Here is a 22,030-nt window from a genome sequence, read left to right as displayed (position 1 = left end):
AGAATGCGAGCAGGGTCCTATGGATCAACATTTCAATATCGACACCTGACATTCCATTAGATATCGTGATATAAGAGCCTCAGCAAAATAAGAGACTGGTGTTCAAGTGGTGTGTTGTCATGGAGGTCTAGAAGGTTCAGGTCTCTGAATGATCGAGCTCCCTGACCCAAGTGATTTCAGTATTAAAGAGATGGTGGCGGTGGCAGAGGGCTTTTCTCAATCAGATCACAAACTCCCTCATATTTTTCATTCCCCTGGGTTCATTCTCTGGGTGGCCCTGGGTTTTGTGATGGAGCTAAGAGGACGAGAGAGGAGGTTGAGTGCACCCTTCTGTGCCCTGTAAAATATGGAGGCTGAATCCCAAATGACACGGCTGAGACTTCTCCGTTGCTCCTCTGGCTCCTTCCGGAAGACCTGTGCGGCTACTGTTAGACACGCATTATTAGAGGGGCAGCATGGTAGAACAAGCAGATGAAGTGTATGGTGAAATCAAATAAAATGTTATGGCACATGCTTCGTAGACAACAGGTGTAGACTAAAGGTGAAATGCTTACTTACAGGTCCTTTTCCAACGCAGAGTTAAAGATAAGATACAAAATAAAATGCATCGTGACAGTGAATAACGAATATAGAGAAAAAATAACATGGCTATACAAAGGGAATACCAGTGCCGAGTTGATGTGCAGGGGTACAAGGTAATTGAGGTAGCTATGTAGGTAGGGGTAAAGTGACTAGCAGCAGTGTATGTAGTGTGAAAGTGTGTGTGTGCATGTTATGTGTGTGTTGGCACATGTAGTGTGTGTGTGTGTGTGTATTGGGGCGTCAGTGTAAGTATGTGTGAGTAGAGTCCAGTGTGTGTGCATAGTCAGCGCAAGAGAGTTAGTACAAAAAAGGTCAATGTGGGTAGCCCTGGTTGCCATTTTATGAGCTATTTAGCAGTCTTGTTTAGAAGTCTTATGGCTTGAGGGTAAATGCAGTTCAGGGTCCTGTTGCTTCCAGACTTAGTGCATTGGCACAGCTTCCTGTGCGGTAGCAGAGAGAACAGTTTGTGGCTTAGTGGCTGGAGTCTTGGTGGCTGGATACATTTTCTGGGGATTCCTCTGACCGCCTGGTATAGAGGTCCTGGACGATGTACTGGGCCGTACGCACTACTCTCTGTAGCGCCTTGAGGTCGGATGCCAAGCAGTTCCCAAACACAGTGGTGATGCAGCCAGTCAAGATGCTCTCTATGGTGCAGCTGTAGACTTTTTGAGCATCTGATGGCCCATGCCAGATCTTCAGCCTCCTGAGGAGGAAGAGGAGTTGTCATGGCCTCTTCACGATTGTGTTGGTGTGTTTGGGCCATGATAGATTCTTAGTGATATGGACACCGATAAACTTGAAGCTCTCGGCCCGCTCCACTACAGCCCCGTTGATGTGAATGGGGGCGTGCTCAGCCCTAAAATTCCTGTAGTCCAGGATCAGCTCCTTTGTCTCACTGTTGTCGAAGGAGAGGTTGCTGTCCTGGCACCACACTGCCAGGCCTCTGACCTTCTTGCTATAGGCTGTCTCATCGTTGTCGGTGATCAGGCCTACCACCATTGGGTCGTCGGCAAACTTAATGTGTGCACAGCCACACAGTCATGGGTGAACAGGGAGTACAGGAGGCGACTAAGCATGCACCTCTGAGAGGCCTCGTCATGAAGTCCAGGATCCAGTTGCAGAGGGAGGTGTTCAGTTCCAGGAACCTTAGCTTAGTGATGAGCTCCAAGGGCACTATGGTGTTGAATGTTGAACTGCAGTCAATGAACAGCATTCTCATGTAGGTGTGGATTTGTTTGGCGGTATGCGAATTGGAGAGGGTCCAGGGTGTCTGGGACGATGGTGTTGATGTGAGCCATGATCAGCCTTTCAAAGAATTTCATGGCTACAGATGTGAGTGTTACGGGGCGTTAGTCATTTAGACAGGTTATCTATCTTGGGCATCAGGAACTATGTGGTCTGGGAAAGGTTGAAAATGTCAGTGAAGACACTTGCCAGCTGGTCAGCGCATGCTCTGGGTACGCGTCCTGGTAATCCATCTGTCCCTGCGGTCTTGTGAATGTGAACCTGATTAAAGGTCTTACTAACATCGGCTACGGAGAGCGTGATCACACGTGTCTGGAACAGTTGGTGCTCTCACGCATGGGTCAGTGTCGCTTGCCTCGAAGCAAGCATAGAAGGCATTTAGCTCGTCTGGTAGGCTCGTGTCACTGGGCAGCTTGTGGCTGGGTTTCCCTCTGTAATCCGTGATATTTTGCAAGCCCTGCCACATACGACGAGCGTCAAGTAGGATTTGATCTTAGTCCTGTATTGACGCTTTGCCTGCTTGATGGTTCGTCGGAGAGCGTAGCGCAGGGGTGTCAAACTCATTCTATGGAGGGGCTAGTGTCTTCGGGTTTTGTTTAAGACCTAGACAACCAGGTGAGGGAAGTTCTTTACCAATCTGTGACCTTAATTCATCAATCAAGTATAAGTGAGGAGAGAAAACCCGCAGACACTTGGCCCTCCTTGGAATGAGTTTGAGAAGTGGCGTAGCAGGATTTCTTATAAGTGACCGGGTTAGTGTCCCGCTCCTTGAAAGAGGCAGATCTAGCCTTCACCTTAGTGCGGATGTTGCTTGTAATCCATGGACTCTGGTAGGGATATGTATGTACGGTAACTGTGGGGACAACGCCGTCGATGCATTTATTAATGAAGCCGGTGACTGATGTGGCAAACTCCTTTCTCATTGTCATTGGATGAATCACAAAACATATTCTAGTCTGCTCTAGCAAAACAGTCCTGTAGCTTAGCATCCACTTCACCAGACCACTTCCAAATCGAGTGGGTCACTGGTACTTCCTGTTTGAGTTTTTGCTTGTAAGCAGGAATCAGAAGGATAGCATTATGGTCAGATTTGCCAAATGGAGGACGAGGGAGAGCTTTGTATGCGTCTCTGTATGTGCAGTAAAGGTGACCCCTCTAGTTGCACAGGTGAGATGTTGGTAGAAATGAGGTAAAACGGATTTAAGTTTTCCTGCATTAAAATCACCGGCCACTAGGAGCGCTGCCTCTGGATGAATATTTTCTTGTTGGCTTATGGCCCTATTGAGCTCGGTTTGTGGTGGTAAAGAGACAGCTACGAAAAATGGATGAAAACTCTCTAGGGAAATAGTATGGTCTACAGTTTATCATGAGGTATTCTAACTCAGGTGAGCAGAACCTCGAGACTTCCTTAATATTAGAAATCGTGCACCAGCTGTTGTTAACAAAGAGACATACACCCCCGCCCTTGAGTTTATGAGATGCTGCCAGTCTGTCCTGCAACTCATAGAAAAACCAGCTAGATTTATATTAACCAGGTCCTGGTCCAGCAACGACTCCTTGAAGCATAGGATATTACTGTGCCATTATATAGGCACGCTCCTGGTGGCATATTGGGTCCAGCATGTTCAAATTCTAGGTTGCTTTACACGTACCGCTCCTAGACTCCTAAACCAAGTAGGATGAATTTGCCCATTGACACTGATCTAAGATCCGTTTAGCATTTCCTCCTAAATGGTTTAGGCTGTGATTTCAGGATAAGATAAACTGATCCTAGATCTGTGCCCGTGGGCACTATCGTTACCTGTACATCCTTGAATTTGTCCCTCAGGTCCATGAGGCGGTGGTAGGCCTTGATGGCCTCTGCAAACTCTCCAACGTCGGTGCAGACGGCAATGAAGTTCTCCCAGGTCTGCCTGCCAGTGTTCGTAGTTACATTTCAGAGCATCCTGCAGGTTGTGGAACGCCTTGGTCCTGACAGACAGTGGGACAGACAGGCCCTGGAATTAGTGGTGTCACATAAAGTGTTTTAACATGGCTGGTGCTCATGATTTTTTCAGGGGCAGCTTACAAAGTCTTATGGAATTAATATTAAGTTGAGATGCACACAGACTTTGGAGTAAATCATGCATTACTGTCAATGGGAGATTTGTACCAATTTGAGTTACTTAAAGGGATAGTGCAAGATTCTGGAAAACAAGCCCTTTCTCTACTTACCCAGAGTCAGATGAGCTCATGGATACCATTATGTCTATGTCCAGTTTGAAGGAAGTTGAAGGTAGTTTCATGAGCCAATGCTAACCGCGTTAGCGCAATGACTGGAAGTCTACCGGTAAGCTAGTTAGCACTGGCTCACGAAACTACCTTCAATTTAATTATCAAAATCTCGCACTATTCCTTTAAGTTTGGATTCGGTCCTACCCGTCATTTCTACAGTTCAGTAATTAGTCACTATTTCAGGTGAGGTGCCAGTATCTCTGTAACTTCAGCAGATGTCCAGAGGTGGAGTATAGCCAAGCATGACTGACATGGCTGCCTGCCCTCTGTGTCTGACACCTCAGTGAGACGCAGGCTACATAGTTAGCGCCGGGCTGTCACAACCGCCCTGATACTCTCCCTCTGATCCACCTGCACTCACACACACACCACAGGCTCCAGCCTCTTCAACAGAGAAGGCTTCGGCTGAATTAGCCCAAGCGCTAACCAGGTAGAAGTCTCCACACTTTTTAATTTCAGGCCTGAAAGCACAGACCTGATTTGAACAGGGGCTGAGGGGGGAAAGTTTCCCAAGAAAGAAACAGTGGCGAGTCCTGCTTCCCAAACAGAGAGTCCTGCCAGGAAGAGCTTGTGGTTTTCAGGGGAAATAAGCGAACCTGCCCATCTTGCAGGGGTGAGAATGTTCTAATTGACTTAAGCCTAACAAATCTGTCTGATGCCCTCGTCAGGGTCAGCAGGGGTGTACCTGGGTCCTGTGGTAAAATCAGGAGGGCGCTGCGATGTTATCTTTCCCATTACTACTGCCTGGTGAGTTTCGGGAAGTAATTGAAAAGCATTGAAGTCAGTTACGAGACCAAACTAATGACCAGAGGAGTTGGAGTGGGGTGAGAAAAAAAAGCCTTGTAAACATCAATCTGTTTCATTGGTGTGTAAATCAGTGCTATCTGTGGGGTTATGCAGGCTGGCGATGTTCTGTTTGATAAGTGTTGTAATGTCCTTCCACAGACAACATCTCATCTCAACCCCCCCTCTTTGATACCCCTCTGCAGCCAAAAATCAATACGGCCAGGCTGAATGGAGGCCTACTGGCTGACAGTGCGATTCCCTCTCTCGCTGTCTCTGTGAGAGTGACATGTCCTTGATCAGTACGGGTAGCGGCTTGGGAAACTCAGGAATATCAGGGCTGATCACATCAACGTTTGATTCCTCTTTGTTCTGGCCTTGTGTCAACCGGCACCAGGGGGGTTGAAGGATGGATGGGCGGGTGAGTGAGTGACCAAGTGACTGAGTATCAGTAAGAGCCACCAAGACCAGTTAGCTCAATAATATAATTCCTCACCCTAAAGCGAACCTCCAGTCCAGTCAATTGTTTGAAAGCTGGGGAGAGGAGGCTCTCGATTAGACTGAGGGACCCTAAATTCAAAACCAGGAGACATTCGAACATTGAGCCTGTCACTCGTTGATGGTACGTATGACTGAATTCTACATCTTCCAGAGTCCTAACTCTGTTCAATCATTGACAGGTTAATGGCCGAGGGGGTGCGACTCTACAGTACTCACTTCTGTCTCAGGCGGATGTAGGCCGTGGAGAGGTTGTTCCACGCCTCTGCGTTCTAAAGGAGGAAAAAGAGAGGGAGGGAGAAAAACACAGTTTACACACAAGTAAGCACAGGGTTGTTTAGAAGCCGTGACAGAAGACTAACTCCCTCAGAGCAGAAATCGGTTCTGCCGAGTGCTCTAGGAGTACATTCCCTCCCGATGCATTGGGCACACAGGTGCCGTATGGGTCATTAAGTTGGATTGGAAAGACTGCTGGAGGACAAGAGTGTTATAACTGGGGCTATGGTAAGGGCGTGCTCTCAGTTTGTTTGAGTGTGTTTGTGTAAGAATGTGTTTGTGTGTGGGAATGTGTGCGCATTTGTGAGAGTAATGGAAAAAGAGAGTGGGGGGAGGGGGGTAGAGGGAGTGACAAAATGAGAGAGGAATGGTATTTCAAATGGTCCCACTGTGCATTCATGTGATCGACTCTGTCTTCCTATACAGTGCCATCAGAAAGTATTCACACCCCTTCACTTCTTCCACATTTTGTTGTGTTACAGCCTGCATTTAAGATGGATTAAATGGAGATTTGTTTTTATCAATGGCCTACACACAATACCCCATAATGTCAAAGTGGAATTATATTTTTTCGAAATGTTTACAAATGAATAAAAAATGAAAAGCTGAAACGTCTTGAGTCAATAAGTATTCAACCCGTTTGTTATGGCAAGTCTAAATAAGTTCAGGAGCAAAAATATGATTAACAACTCACATAATAAGTTGCATGGACTCTGTGCGCAATAATAGTGTTTAAAATGATTTTTTAATAATGACATCATCTCTGTACCCCACACATAAAATTAACTGTGAAGTCAATCAGTCAAGAATTTCTAACACAGATTCAACAACAAAGACCAGGGAGATTTTCCAATGCTTCACAAATGGCACCTATTGGTAGATGGTGAAAAAAATTAATTAAAAAAAAAAACAGACATGGAACATCCCTTTGAGCATGGTCAAGTTAATAATTACACTTTAGATGGTGTATCAATACACCCAGTCACTACAAGGATACAGGCGTCCATCCGAACTCAGTTGTCGGACAGGAGGAAACCGGTCAGGGATTTCACCATGAGGCCAATAGTGACTTTAAAACTGTTACAGAGTTTAATGGCTGTGATAGGAGAAAACTGAGGATGGACCAACAACATTGTAGTTACTCCACAATACTAACCTAATTGACAGAGCGAAAAGGAATGTTACACAGAATAAAAATATTCCAAAACATGCAGCCAGTTTGCAACAAGGCACTAAAGTAATACTGCAACAAATGTGGTAAAGCAAGTAACTTTTTGTCCTGAATACAAAGTGTTATGTTTGGGGCAAATCCAATACAACATATTACTGAGTACCACTCTCCATATTTTCAAGCATAGTGGTGGCTGCATCATGTTATTGGTATGCTTGTAATCGTGGGAGGTTTTTCAGGATGAAAAAGAAATGGAATTGAGCTAAGCAAAGGAAAAATCCTGGAGGAAAACCTGGTTCAGTCTGCAGTCCACCAGACACTGGGAGAAGAATTCATCTTTCAGCAGGAAAATAACCTAAAGCACAAGGCCAAATCTACATAGGAATTGCATACCAAGACAGTGAACGTTCCTGAAAGGCCGAGTAAACGTTTTGACTTAAATCTAGCTGATAATCTATGACAAGACCTGAAATGTTTGTCTAGCAATGATCAACAACTGATTTGACAGAGCTTGAAGAATTTAAAAAAGAACAATGGGCAAATGTTGTACACTCCAGGTGTGGAAAGCTCTTAGAGACTTATCCAGAAAGACACACAGCTGTAATCGCTGCCAAAGGGGCTCCTACAAAGTATTGAGTCATTGGTGTGAATACTTACGTAAATGAGATATTTCTGCAGTTCATTTTCAATACATTTGCCAACCTTTCTAAAAACATGTTTTCCCTGTCATTATGGGGCAGTGTGTGTAGAGGAAAAAATATATTTCATACATTTTTAACTCAGGCTGTAACAACAAAATGTGGAATAAGTCAAGGGGTATGAATACTTTCTGAAGGCACAGTATGCGATAATGTAAGGCCTGACATTGGGAGGAAGGGGTTGTAGTAATATAGTATGAACTTACATCTGGCTCCAGTCCCACAAACGTCTGGAAGGCCTTGGCAGCTCCCTCCAGGGCAAAGTAGGCACAGCCCAGAGAGAACCACACCCCAATCTGTAGAAACAAGACAAACACAGTGAGCAGTGTTTAGGAATCCTAAACTGTTAATTGTTGAGTGAAATATCATTTTATAATCTTCTCTATTCCAGGTGAGAATCCTATATTATCTTAGTGCTAAATGCTAACTCTCCCCCTTGATCCACTGTAAAAACGTGCTGAGCCTGCCACACTTTCTCAAGAGTCCTGCTTTCAAAACTTCCCCACCACGCTCACTGGCAGGGTCCACACAGGAGAAGTGTGTGTGGGGGGGGGGGGGAGCAAACGCCATGTTGGCTCATGTTGCGACCCTCCTGTGCATGTATGTGGATAGTTTGCTTTGGAGGAAAGCCCACCTGTCACGGGGGGAGTGGCAGGCCCCGCTCTGCAACTAACAGGCAGGACCCATCTATGCAAATCAGCTGTGGTGTCAGTCCCCCGGACTCTTTCCCTCTTCCCCCTCTATTTCCCTTTCTATTTCTCTTGCTCCCTCACCACAACATCTTATTGCTCATATCAAAGGGAGGTGGGAGACTGGCATGTTCAGTATATTCCCCTATATTCTGTTTATCTTCATTCTCCAAAGAATGGCCAGAGTGATCGGTTACAAGGGCTCTTATATCTCCTTGGGAATACTTCAACAACTCCTTGAAAAATGGAGGGGGGGAATGTCATTATGGCAAAACAAACTAAATTAAAACATCCTATTGCTGGCTGACCTGCTGAATTAAATATGGACAAAGGGCAGAAGAGTGAAGGAAAACAGGAAATGATTTCCCTTTCCTCTGTTCCGCTATGGTCTGGGTGAAACTGACTCCTTATTTCTTCTCTTTACGGTGCCAACCTACTTTCTAAAGTGCTATTGAATGATTGATTGAATCCATCTATTCGTTAAAAAATTCAGAAATATCACTTGTAGGGAGGTTACCGGCAGGTCAGGTAGTTGAGTTTCACCCTATGAGTAGGCCTGACATGACAAGAATCCACTTCAGAGACTCAAATAATTGTTCAAATATCCTTCCCATAGCTAGCCATAGCAGAGGTTACTTTACCTGCATGGTGTTGATGCGGAGTGACTTCTCGAAGCACTCCACACACTGCTGGAAGTCCTTGGCCCGGAGGTACACCAGGGCCTTGGAGCGCATGGCACGTGCGCTGCGATGGTTCGACAGCTCCCAGGCCTGGTTGTAGTATTGGTGGTGCCGCAGCACGTCCCCCAGCAAGCAGTACAGACTGAGGGACTCCTTCTCCAGCTCCCTACGCAGGGTCTCCTCCGCCTGGTAGAGAGGGAGCGAGAAAAAGAGGGAGGGAGGGAGTGAAACAGAGGGAAGGGGGAAGAGAGAGAGAGAGGCGGGGGGGGGGAGGAAAGAGCTTTGCTCCTTAAGACTCTCAGAGCCAGCACACTGAACATTCTCTGCTAACAATGATCAGGCTTTGATTTGGTCTCGGAATGCCACAATACACTCATTGGAAAAGGAAGCTCAATTGGCTCAATCAAGATGTAGAAACTGTTTGTACTTCTACTGTAGCCTCAACAAGCTAACAAACACTGAACCTCTCAAAAGAGCTGATTTGAGTACTGTACTCCCTGATTTGGAGAGAGTGTAGAATAACGATCAGGTTTCACTTCCCTTCACTTTGAGAAGTGCTTCTGTTCATGTCGAAGCGTCCCAATCTACCCACAGCTCAGGGTGAGTGCTTTTGTGCGCAAGGGACTCTGGGTTTTCATTGCATTCCTTTACCTCATGGAGTAACCGTAGCCCTCTCTTCCACACCACAAACTCTTGAACTCACCTCCAACAAATGGAATTACAACGCAAAAACAATATGGCTGGCAAAGTGTAATATTTGTTTGGACGAAAAGTGTTTTTGGTATAAGCTTGAATAGTAGATGAACATGGACCTCTGCAAATCACAGATTGGGTTGACAAAAGGGGAATAACACCACAGAAAAGTAATGTGAGTTCAGCAACTCTACCGATGACAGAACATTGCTGTAGACTATTACCTATCTATTGGTAAATCTATTGCACTCATATTTCACATATTTGTATTTCCGCTGATCCCACTATACTATACAGTACAACAAATTAAAACTTATCTTCAAAGACATGTGCATTTATATTAGAAAGAAACCATTTTTTTCCTCTACTGAGGGAGCTCGCCAACAATTTACAGCCCATCTAAAAATATCAATATCGTCCTTAAGGGCTACAAACAGCCATCACATCAGCACACTAGTGCTGCTGGTCAAAAACAAGTGGGCTTCCATGGCCTTTTCCAGACCGCTGGCGGAGGAGCCTGATCCCTTTAATAAATATCAGTTATCGGTACTGCAGTGAATCCTATAGTTACCGCCATTCAGTTATTTGGAGGGGTGCTGCACACCCAGGAAAGAGGGAAAACGTCTGACTGTTTCCCAGAAAGGCATTCATATTAGGGAGGTTATATTCACAACATCAATGGGGCATCCCTACAGCCAACTGCTGGCAAAGAATTAGGCTAATTGATTAGAAAGTGCTCTTATGACCACAAGCACTTGACATGCTCTCACCAGGAAATAAGACAGACAGACTATGTGCTTTTCACTGGAGAATGACTTTCAGTAGAAGTATTTCAGTCGATTTTCTGGGGGAAATGGAAAAGGGTGATTGTGAATTGGGTTTTTATAACCTTGGAGAATGGCCACCAGTTAGAACCCCCAGCATGCTCCTCCATAAAAGAGAGAGAGAGCGAGGAGAGGTAGAGGGAGAGAAAAGGAGGGATTCAGTACTCCTCCAAGTACAGACACCCTTATTGTGCTGGGAAAACCACATAAGGAGTTCTCTGAACTCACTGACCCTTGCTTAAGGTTAGAGTGGAATCACCCTTTGGCTATATCTGTCGCTTTTATAAATGGGGCCTGTCTTACTATGGGAGCCATGACACATTTTTTTGAGGGGAGAGTAATTTTCCATGGTGCGGTAGCACATCGAAGGGAATCCAATCAGGCTTGGAATATTTCTAGAAATTGAACCACATTCATGAGTTGTGTACGCGAACATATACTCTCTAAATGGTTTCTCTGTCTGAATTGCGTGTCCCGGGATATTCATATGTGATTTACTGTCCCATATGTGAAACGGAGGTGCTTTAAACATTTGTCAATACCATACATTTATTTCAAATGTGGCTATTTTGGCCTGGGTTATACCATATAAGTGTTGTTCAATGTTTCATCTTGTTTATTTCCATGTAAGGTTTACACAGATGTCTCATCCATAAGGCTGGTGTAATACAACAATTACATTCAAAACTCAAGAGCTATCGAACGAATTCAACAGAAATTGACTTAATGCAGGTCTCCCTCTCAACGCTTTCCTCTGTTTCTCTATTTTAGTTTCATTCTTTTTCTCAGGGTGCGGCCAGGTCAGGCTCAATCACATTTCGCAGGCATTCAGACACACCGAGAGCAGGAACAGCACGTTTAGTACAAAGAGACTACTGGCTGGAATCCACCCAAGTCTTCAGACAAATGGATTGTCTAGCCTTTTTTATCATGTTACATGGAGAGCTGGCCAGGGCCAAAGTGCATGGTTTTAGTGTGGAGGACTTATTTTATTGACCAGAATGCACGTCTGTAATCAGATTGGAAGACAAAACCAGCTGTAATTCACTAACAGAGCACAATGGCCTGCAGGACTCGCATTCAGGGTTGGGACTGTGAGCAGCGGCTAAGTACGGGTCAGCTGGAGGGAGCACTGGTATGTGTGTGTGCTGGCATGCATGCGTGTGTAGAATACTAATTTCTGCTCAATCTGCCCAAGCCAAGCCCTGTTGATCCAGAGAGATTGATGTGGTGATATTAGCTATTAGAGAATTTATGAAAAAGAACCCTGTGAATCATGTGAGAGGTCACTTAAACAGGTCGATCACTAAAAGGACAAGGGAAGATTGAAAGAAAATACTTCAGCGAGATTCTTACTGACAATTAACCAGATGTCCATTGCGTAACGGTTCGGGAGAACATCCTCAGAGCATTTGTGACAAATCTGGCACCGGTTTCATCAATGACTTTCAGAACCACATTTCATAACCACAGCAAGATGGAGGACAGTGTTACAGGATTCTCTTCGTGGCCCGGTGTTAGAGGTTGACCGATTAATTAGCATGGCCGATTAATTAGGGCCGATTTCAAGTTTTCATAACAATCGGTAATCTGCATTTTTGGACGCCGATTATGGCCGATTAGAATCCATGAGGAGACTGCGTGGCAGGCTGACCATCTGTTACACGAGTGCAGCAAGGAGACAAGTTGCTAGCTAGCATTAAACTTCTTATAAAAAAACTATCAATCTTAACATAATCACTAGTTAACTACACATGGTTGATGATATTACTAGTTTAACTAGCTTGTCCAGCGTTGCATATAATCAATGCGGTGTCTGTTCATTTATCATCGAATCACAGCCTACTTCGCCAAACGGGGATGATTTAACAAGCGCATTTGCGAAAAAAGCACAATCGTTGCACAAATGTACCTAACCATAAACATCAATGCATTTATTAAAATCAATACACAAGTATATATTTTTAAAACTGCATATTTACTTAAAAGAAATTCATGTTAGCAGGCAATATTAACTAGGGAAATTGTGTCACCTCTTGGGTTCAGTGCAAGCAGAGTCAGGGTAAATGCAGCAGTTTTGGCCGCCTGGCTTGTTGACAACTGTGTGAAGACTATTTCTTCCTAACAAAGACTAATTAATTTGCCAGAATTGTATGTAATTATGACATAACATTGAAGGTTGTGCAATGTAACAGCAATATGTAGACTTAGGGTTGCCACCCGTTCGATAAAATATGGAATAGTTCTGTATTTCACTGAAAGAATAAACGTTTTGTTTTTTAAATTATAGTTTCCGGATTTGACCATATTAATGACCTAAGGCTCGTATTTCTGTGTGTTTTTTATATTATAATTAAGTCTATGATTTGATATTTGATAGAGCAGTCTGACTGAGCAGTGGTAGGCAGTAGCAGGCTCGTAAGCATTCATTCAAACAGCACTTTCCTGTGATTGCCAACAGCTCTTTGCAAGGCTTGAAGCACAGCGCTGTTTATGACTTCAAGCCTATCAACTCCTGAGATTAGGCTGGCAATACTATAGTGCCTATAAGAACATCCAATAGTCAAAGGTATATGAAATAGAAATGGTATAGAGAGAAACAGTCCTATAATTCCTATAATAAATACAACCTAAAACTTCTTAACTGGGAATATTGAAGACTCATGTTAAAAGGAACCACCAGCTTTCATATGTTCTGAGCAAAGGAACTTAAACGTTAGCTTTTTTACATGGCACATATTGCACTTTTACTTTCTCCTCCAGCACGGTTTTGCATTATTTAAACCAAATTGAACGTTTCATTATTTATTTGAGACTAAATAGATTTTATTTATGTATTATATTAAGTTAAAATAAAAGGTGTTCATTCAGTATTATTGTAATTGCCATTATTACAAATATATACGTATTTAAAAAAATTCTATAAAAGAAATACAACAAAAATACATTTAAAAAAAACGGCCGATTAATCTGTATCGGCTTCTTTCGGCCCTCCAATAAATCGGTATCGGCGTTGAAAATCATATTCGGCCGACCTCTACCTGGTGTGGCACGCCACGATTCTGCTAGGACTTGACAGAACATCGTCTGGCAGGTGCAAGAGAGGAGGTTGCCTAACCTCTGGCTCTTTATTCTTGCTCTGTTTCATTACCTCAGTCAATTCTGACCGAGAGCCCTTGCAGGTTGGGCGAGAGAAAAAAAATAAACACCTGTGTAAACATCGAGACTTCTCCGGCAAAAAAAAAAGAAAGGAAAACGATCCGCTATCAAAAAGGAGGACCAACAAAAACAAACAGCTGCCATATGTCCACATCATTTGATTCTTTACTGTCTGCCTCTGTGGAAAACAGTCTAAAACCAATGCCATTGGTTCTGTCGGCTACCCTTGTGACCTGTATTTCCATAGCCTGTTGTTTCACCATTAAGAGATAAAAGAGAATGCTCAAATCAGCACCACCAAGAGGACACTGACTGAAGGATGGGGGGACTCAGAGAGTGATCCAACCCAAACATGCTATATTTCTGTCTATCTGGGAGTGTGTGAGTCCCAGGGGGGCCATGGGGGCCAGACAGGTTAATAATAACGCCAGAGAAACAGAGCCAGATCTCCCTGGGACTGATTCGTCTGACAGCTGGAATGCCCGAGAACACAAATGAGTGCATAAACAGGTGCGCACTAAAGACAGACAGATAGACGGAGGGAGGGAAGGGGGGAGAGAAGGAGGGAGTAGGGAGCAGAGCGAGATAGCTAGGTAACAGGGTAGATGGAAAGAGCGGTGATATTCACTGTTCTTCCAGTGTGGGCAAGATGAGCTTCTCTCTTGAGTGTGTTTGTGTGGTGATGGTGCCCATGTTTAGTACGAAGAATGACCTTGACCGTTGTGTAAAGCAATGAGTATTAAATGCACCTGAGAAGGGAAGTCACAGTTTTTCTGGTGCTTGTAATGGCTGTGTTGTACCTTGCCATGCTGGCCCATCCTCTCCAGGCAGATGACAGCATCCTCCCACAGCTCCAGCTTCTCGTAGATTAGCAGGGCTGAGCTGGTGCAGCCCAGGTCTGTCAGCAGGTTGGCCAGCTGCTCCTGTAGATGGGAGATAGGAGAGCTGTTCAGACATGGGATAGCACAACTAGGTTTTGAAGGACCAATGCTGCCGTTTTTATCTCAATATCAAATCATTACCTTATTGTGATTGTTTTAAATAAAATTGGTTAAAAGGAAACAACAATAGCTTCTTAGTAAAGAGCAATTTCTCAAGCAATAATTATGCTAGGACTGTCTGGGAGTGGTCTGATTGGGGAGGGGAAAACTAGCTGTTATTGGCAGAAAGGTTTGGAACTCTTTGGTTTGGAACTCTTTCTTATTGGTCTATTAACAAATTTCCCGACTGGTGATGTCACCAGACAGGCCAAAACTCCATCCCACCAAAACAAGCTGAAATTTCAGCTCTTACACAAAAATGGCATCATCATCATTTTCACAATTTCACAGTACTACTCCAACCTCAGTGTGGAAATACAGTATATAAAAAACACTGCAAAATCATGTTTTTCACTGCACTGAACCTTTAAACAACCACACCAGTAGAAATGAGGTGTATAATGGTGGTACCCTGACTATTTGCATTGACCCCCCCCCCCACCCCCGTCTCGACGGGGTAGCCATTTGATTAGCTGGTCAGCAGTGTTATGGCTTAGGGGTAGAAGCTGTTAAGAAGCCTTTTGGACCTAGACTTAGTGCTCCGGTACCACTTGCCGTGCAGTAGCAAAGAGAACAGTCAATGACTAAGGTGGCCGGAGACTTTGGCAATTTGTAGGCCCTTCCTCTGACACCGCCTGGTATAGAGGTCCTGGATGGCAGGAAGCTCGGTCCCAGTGATGTACTGGGGCTTACGCACTACCCTCTGTAGCGCCTTGCGGTCGAAGGCCGAGCAGTTGCCATACCAGGCGGTGATGCAACCAGTTAGGAGCTCTCGATGGTGCAGCTGTAGAACTGGATCTGAGGACCCATGCCAAATGTTTTCAGTCTCCTGAGGGGGAAAGGCGTTGTCATGCCCCCTTCACGACTGTCTTGGTGTGTTTGGGCCATGATAGTTTGTTGGTGATGTGGACACCAAGGATCTTGAAGCTCTCAACCTGCTCCACTACAGCCCTATCGATGAAAATGGGGGCGTGCTCGGCCCTCCTTTTCCTGTCGTATAGGCCTACCGCTGGCCAATCCGATAGCTCAGATCACTATGTCTGAATGGTTTCCTCGAGCCATAGACTAAAAAGAAACCTTGAATGCACAGCAAAGCTGATACTGTGAGATTTCAAAACTTAAAACCATGACCAGAGACTCAACGAATAAAGCAAAGAGCTGCTGTTTTTACGAGTGAGTTCATGATTGAGTTGTTATTCAGCAGTGTCAACAGTTTGTTCAACACTTTTATGAGCCATAAAATGTGTGTTCTTCCACTGCAGTTGCAATGAATGAGAATAGCAAAGTGTTTCGATAAGCTTGCGTTGCTGTTATTAGCGGTGTGTGTTTTTTCATAGAGGAATATTTCACTTTCTCTGGTCATAGGACTAACATGAATTTGTGCATGTGGCAGAAATAATGTAGTGCGACTTGTTTCGCCATCAGCTGGAAGACTGTCCCCTTTTCTCAGTGGAGGGAGGGAGAGTGGAGGGACGGTGAGTCGGGTGAGAGGCAGCCTCACCGATGCTCCCTCCCTCTTCGCCAGACTGGCCATCAGTCCAGTAAAAAATAATAATATCATTATTATGCTCACAAGTAATACAATAAATGATCCATTACCAGTGTGATCATATACTTAATATTTTTGTTATATATTTTCAAAATGGTCTGAGAAGAACATTGGCAGGGCAATTCAAGCATAGCCAATATGCAGTGATAATGTATTGGGCCTATAACCTACTGAACAAACCTTATTGCTACAAAACTGTTTTTAAATTGGTTAATGTTGCATAGTCATGTAAAAAAAAAAAGGAGCGGTAGAGCTCGGCTTGCATATTGACTCAAAGTTATCTTGACTCAGAAAAGGTTGGTGTAGTGTAGATTAAGGGGAGGACATAGGTTAAAGAAGGATTTTTAAGCCTTGAGAAAACAGACATGGATTGTGCATGTGTGCCATTCAGAGGGATTTTTGTAAAACAAAGCTGATACTAAGTGTATCAGTAAGTGCCTTTGAACGGGGTATGGTAGTAGGTGCCAGGTGCACCATCGAGAGCATCTTGACCGGTTGCATTACCGCCTGGTATGGCAACTGCTCGGCATCTAACCATAATGTGCTACAGAGGGTAGTGCATACGGCCCAGTACTTCACCGGGGCCAAGCTTCCTGCCATCCAGGACCTATATACTAGGCTGTCAGAAGAAAACCCCCAATATTGTCAAAGACTCCAGTCACCCAAGTCATAGACTGTTCTCTCTGCTACCGCATGGCAAGCGGTCCCGGAGCAACTCAATATTAGGAAGGTGTAATGTTTGGTATACTCAGAGTATATATATACACAGTATATGTTTTTTTTATCATACATTTTTATCGACCAGCCCACATCGATAAAAGATGGTCCGGCTCTTCTGGTATTTTCCAGAATTGCCAGATGGCCAACCTGCTCATGGCATCATAGCCTTGCTTGTTCTGAACAGAATGAGGCTATTGATCTACTGTGAAGAAAATGTGCCACGGCACACACACCTGAATGCACTCATGACTCCTTTCTATGAGCACCAAAATGACGATCTGTTATAGAACAGGCTTTCAAATGATGCCCACCAGACCCAGACTGTGATTTACAATGGGCTGTTTTTGGATAGCGAAAAAAAAAAAACAGTACTTGTGTGAGGGCGGGGATGCAGGGTTGTGTTCCAAATAAAACTACGAGTGTGCTTGTTCTAGTTCCTCAACAACACAGCTAGGAGTTTAAAAAAAAAGTTGGGAACTGTGCACACTTTGGAGAGGTGCTCGGTCACTTGGAGACACCTGTTAGTCCTCTCACTCAAACCCATGTAATTATTTTGTCTCACGTTACATGTTATGTTGTCTTATGTTACACCTACACATACATATTCTTATCATGTTACTGAATGTATCCAGAGTATTTTCAGATTTCGTTATCAATAAATGCAGCGAATAGTACAGTAAATGTAAAATTCACAAAATCAATAGTGTAATGTTTGGATTCAGTCTTGTGAACTGTTGTGTCCTCACCTTTGGTCTAATAATTTCCCCATAATCTCAAAACTATTCCCTTTCAATTGCTACCATGGTTATGCATTTTCATATTTATTCTGTAGGAAACATTTAAATGTAGCCCTATCCATATAGGCCAATTCCAACGAGAGTAAACAGTTAAAGAGCAAGGAGAGAGACGTAACTGGGGCGGGTTTGTTTACCCGCGGCGGACAGCGCTCAGGGCCAGCTGAGGTAATTAATGAGACAAATCTGAATACTGCTGGGGGGGTAGGGAAAGGAGGGAGACTATTGTTATGAATTTTTTCAAGTCTCTCCTTAAAAAGCTAGCAGATTCATTACTTACCAACAACAGCTGCAAATCCCCCTAAAACTATATCACATTCTGAAATTCACTTTCCTTGCTTTATCTAACACTATCATGAATCTAGCAAAGATAGTGTCAGAGTGCAGTATTTATGTAGTTTCTTGGAACAAACGTTTGGTAGCAAGTACCAGGGGGGTTGCCTAGCAAAACGTGCCTCGGAGAGAGGCTACATCTGCATAGCGCAACAAATCCCCATGATTCACTGCCATATTCAGACCGAACAGCAATTTTGTAAAATAAATAATGTTTAGCTAATAGGGAGATCTAACAAAATAACTACATTATGACGTTCACATCAAACTATTTACAGTGTCCACAACTAAAGAATCATTGTGAAAAGACACGTATCCGAAAGCATGATGGTGTACCATGCGCACATGCTAACAGAAAGGACTGAGGTGGGTAGCTGGTCAAGTGTGCCATTGTAGCAAAGTAATTCCAAACTAAAAATCTGATCTCTTAAAAGTTATGTTAATTTTTGTTATATTATCTATACAATAGGCATACATTTTGACCCAATATGCCTGACATTACCTCTTAAGGAGCTTTCCGTTTTGATAGGGTTATTTTGCCTTAAAACCTTCAGGCTTACCTTAAGAAAAATGTAAATCTCTGCATCCCTGCCCAGCCAATAAATGTAAAATTCACAAAATCAATAGTGTAATGTTTGGATTCAGTCTTGTGTCAGGTGAACTGTTGTTACCTCACCTAATTGTCTAATAACCTCGAAACTGTTCCCTTTCAATTGCTACCATGGTTATGCATATGCTTTTTATAGGTCTTCTGTAAGAAACATTTAAATGTAGCCCTATCCATATAGGCCAATTCCAACGAGAGTAAACAGTTAAAGAGCAAGGAGAGAGACGTAACTGGGGCGGGTTTGTTTACCCGCGGCGGACAGCGCTAAGGGCCAGCTGAGGTAATTAATCAACCAAATCTGAATATGTTGGAAAAAATACGATTTTAGCTATTCTGGAGAAGTATCTAACAAAATAACTACATTATGGCATTCACTTATCATAAACTATTTACAGACATGTGGGTAGATTTGTGGACAAAATGTTTACTTACTCAACCTTATAACTACGCACACAGGCCAAAGTATGTGAGGGACCCTAATTTGACTGGAGCGTGGAGCGTCGACCTATTCGCCCGCTCCAATTTAGCTCCAGTAGCGCTCACTTCACGAGCTCAGGGGATGGTAGATTTTTTTTTATCTACCTACCACAGTGGCTGGTGGACCAAAAAGTTAATTTTCCACCCCGACGATCACATATCTCTCTATTATGCGTGGGAATACTTTGGAACAGATTTCCGAAATTAAAATCACTCAGAGCTGATTTGCTGGTGTTTTTACAGTCTTATGTTCAACAATAAAACAAAACATGTTTTTTTTAACTCAGAAAACTTGGGAGATCAGGTAAAATCACTGCGAACAGCAAACGAGGGGGGGGGGGGGGGGAGTTGGGGAACCCTGATATCTCAACCAATCTCTCTGTCCCTCCTCTCCCAACACAGCTCCTCTGTGAGCAGGCATGGCCATAGTTACATGCCTCTTGCTGAGGAGAAAATGCATAATCAAAGCCCCACGATTCTCTGCCTTGCTTGCGCTTTCAATTCCCCAGGCGGAAATAAAAGGGTGCCTTCAATTCCAGCTTTATTGCTGTTCGCTGCTATTACATGGAGCCTGGGCGATGTATCCTCTTTTACACTCTCTCCCTCAATCTCCCTCTCCATATCTCTTCCTTCCTCATCTGTTGGGCAGTCCCTGCCAATCTACCTCTCCCCCGCTTTATGTCTGTCTGTGGGTCTCCTACTCTGGCTAGGTAAACATTGTATTGACTGATTGTATTGAGGAGCATTGGCTTTAGACAACAGCAAATAGTTAATTAAAAGGGGAAACCTTTCCAACCAGCTGAAAATGTAAGCAAATGTCACTGCTCAAAACGCCTTAGCTGCCAGACGCTGTCATTTCTATGTAGTAAGAGGAAGAAGAAACGGACTATGTGCCAGGAATGGCACAGTCAACACAAAATACAACACAAAATAAACATCCACGGTCGACAAATCATCTTTCTGAAAGCTACAAATATGGACTAACAAAAATACTCATCACTCACTCTTCATCTCCCAGAATATATACACAGAGAAAAACAGATGAGCCTTACTTTCAACCCCATATATAAACTACCTGGTTGGTGCAGCTCCTACCCTGAGGGGCAATAACTGTCTGGTAGTTGATGAAGGACATAGGTGTAATGTTTTAGTGGCCATCCTAGAGTGGAGGCGGCCATCAGGTGGCCTTTGGCTTGAAAGCAGCCTGCGCTGACACAGAGCTTGAGCCTGACAGATATATTGTCTTAGTGTCCAGATTAGATCAGGGCTCTGACGCACTACCTACTCACATATGACCAGCCCTGTGGTGATGGATGAGACTCCTCTGAGGACAAGGCGTTAGTGGACCTCGGGCAGGAGGTCAAGAGGACACAGTTACAACACCGGAGAAAGGCCCACATCCTTGTTCAAATGTGTAGAGTCCCCCCCCAGCGGATGGATCCCATCCTTTTCTCCTGACTTAGGGATCACTCATATAAACCTGACACATATGTGTTTTTCTTTAATCATGGCCATGACTTACAATGGGTCAAGTCATAAGTCAAAGCTTTGATGAAAGACATTGCTGTGTGGTACCTCAGTTACAGTGAGTCGGCCCTTAACAGGAAGTTAACATTCACAGTGGAACGAAATCAATTCAAAGTCAATCAGCATAAATCAGAAAGCAAATCAGCGGTGACGGTCTAATGAGGGGGTGTTACCAGGACAGCCCACCTGGGAGGAGCCCGGCAGCAGTAGAAGAGTTTCAGACGCTCCGTGACAAGGACAGCTCTTCTCCTCAAAGCAATCCACTATAGTCTGGAAGAGAGGAGAGACAACCAACATCAACTAGACAGGCATACCCAGACAAAGTGCTAATATTAAATGAAATGAATTTAAACTGCAAAGTTGGTAGAGCAAGTCAAGAGCAAATTGTAATGTACTAATTGATTGAGATGTGGGTGAAGCAGGTCTAAACAAGCATTGACAGAGTGGGCAACCCTGGTTTAGATCGTTCTTTTGTCTCAATCACTGTTGTATTGACAGGTTATACAATGGCAAGGGGACGTTAGGTACTCAATGAACACATGCTGAGGGCATCCAGGAAGACAAGGCATAAACAGTAAACATAATTCTCTCACAGCTGTGCCAAATGAGCCACAGCTGACTGCTATCCAATTGTTATCGTCTCATTCTCAAGACTCCTCTGGCAAGTCTAGTTATTTTATCAGTGGGTCGTTATGCAGAGCAACAACTCACTTTCTGCCTGCTATCGGAGGAGATATTTGTCTGTGTCTAAATTGGATCTCGACTCACAGTTAAGTATTTAACAACGATGAGAATGTTTCTTAATTTCTGAATTCAAAGATCCTATACCACGGCACATAAACCTCAGTCCTGTTGTATGGCTCGGTTGGGTGGTGTTATCAGTGGGACGTGGACAGGGCCCAGTCTCCTGTAATGAGATTTGGATCCCGACTGCCCAGGATAAAGTGTTTAATTATAAGTTGTGGATGGAGTTGGGCAGCTTGGATGTGATTGGACTCCTTGTATAGGAAATTAAGAGGAAATTGGGTAAGAGTGATACAGGAGATACAGTATTTTACTGCCCGGGATGAAGAAAATCCAGAGGTGAGTCATGGTGATTGCATTTTCTGGAGACACAGACAGACACAAATAAAAACACCAAAATGTAGACACAGAGACACCAACACAATCAGGAGGGCGGGGGATAAAAAGCATCCCTTCCTGTTTTTTTTTTACTCTGAAAGACAAATCCAATGCCCTGTCCAAGTGTTGACGTCAAACCAACATTGCTTCCGATGAATGCTGATCTTGATTCCTTAAAGACCATTTCTGCCCAAATGATTTTCATCAATGTTAATCTTATGTCTCGGGTCAGTTTAATGGGTGGTTGGCAAAGTTGTCTTTACCAATAAAAGATGCATGTATCTGGTAA

At 43.8% G+C, this 22,030-nt stretch overlaps 1 protein-coding gene across 4 annotated transcripts in view; it reads right to left on the bottom strand.

Moving 5' to 3' along the window:
• LOC106606663 (tetratricopeptide repeat protein 27-like) overlaps positions 1–22,030 on the bottom strand; it is a 106,372-nt gene that overhangs the window by 22,023 nt on the left and 62,319 nt on the right. For all 4 annotated transcript variants that reach the window (XR_006770251.1, XR_001329104.2, XR_001329107.2 and 1 more), the window contains exons 4-9: positions 20,806–20,889; positions 14,373–14,495; positions 8,858–9,082; positions 7,734–7,823; positions 5,602–5,654; positions 3,629–3,798 (exon numbers count right to left, since the gene is read on the bottom strand). Coding sequence is in view for 1 of the 4 variants with exons in the window: in XM_014203023.2 (XP_014058498.2) it covers positions 3,629–3,798; positions 5,602–5,654; positions 7,734–7,823; positions 8,858–9,082; positions 14,373–14,495; positions 20,806–20,889 (745 nt within the window). In the remaining 3 variants the exon portion in view is untranslated. The remainder of the gene's footprint in view (positions 1–3,628; positions 3,799–5,601; positions 5,655–7,733; positions 7,824–8,857; positions 9,083–14,372; positions 14,496–20,805; positions 20,890–22,030) is intronic.

This window comes from Salmo salar, chromosome ssa01 (assembly GCF_905237065.1).
Source record: "Salmo salar chromosome ssa01, Ssal_v3.1, whole genome shotgun sequence".
NCBI lineage: Eukaryota > Metazoa > Chordata > Actinopteri > Salmoniformes > Salmonidae > Salmo > Salmo salar.
Note: the sequence above shows the minus strand (reverse complement) of the source record. Positions and strands in the feature narration are given on the sequence as shown.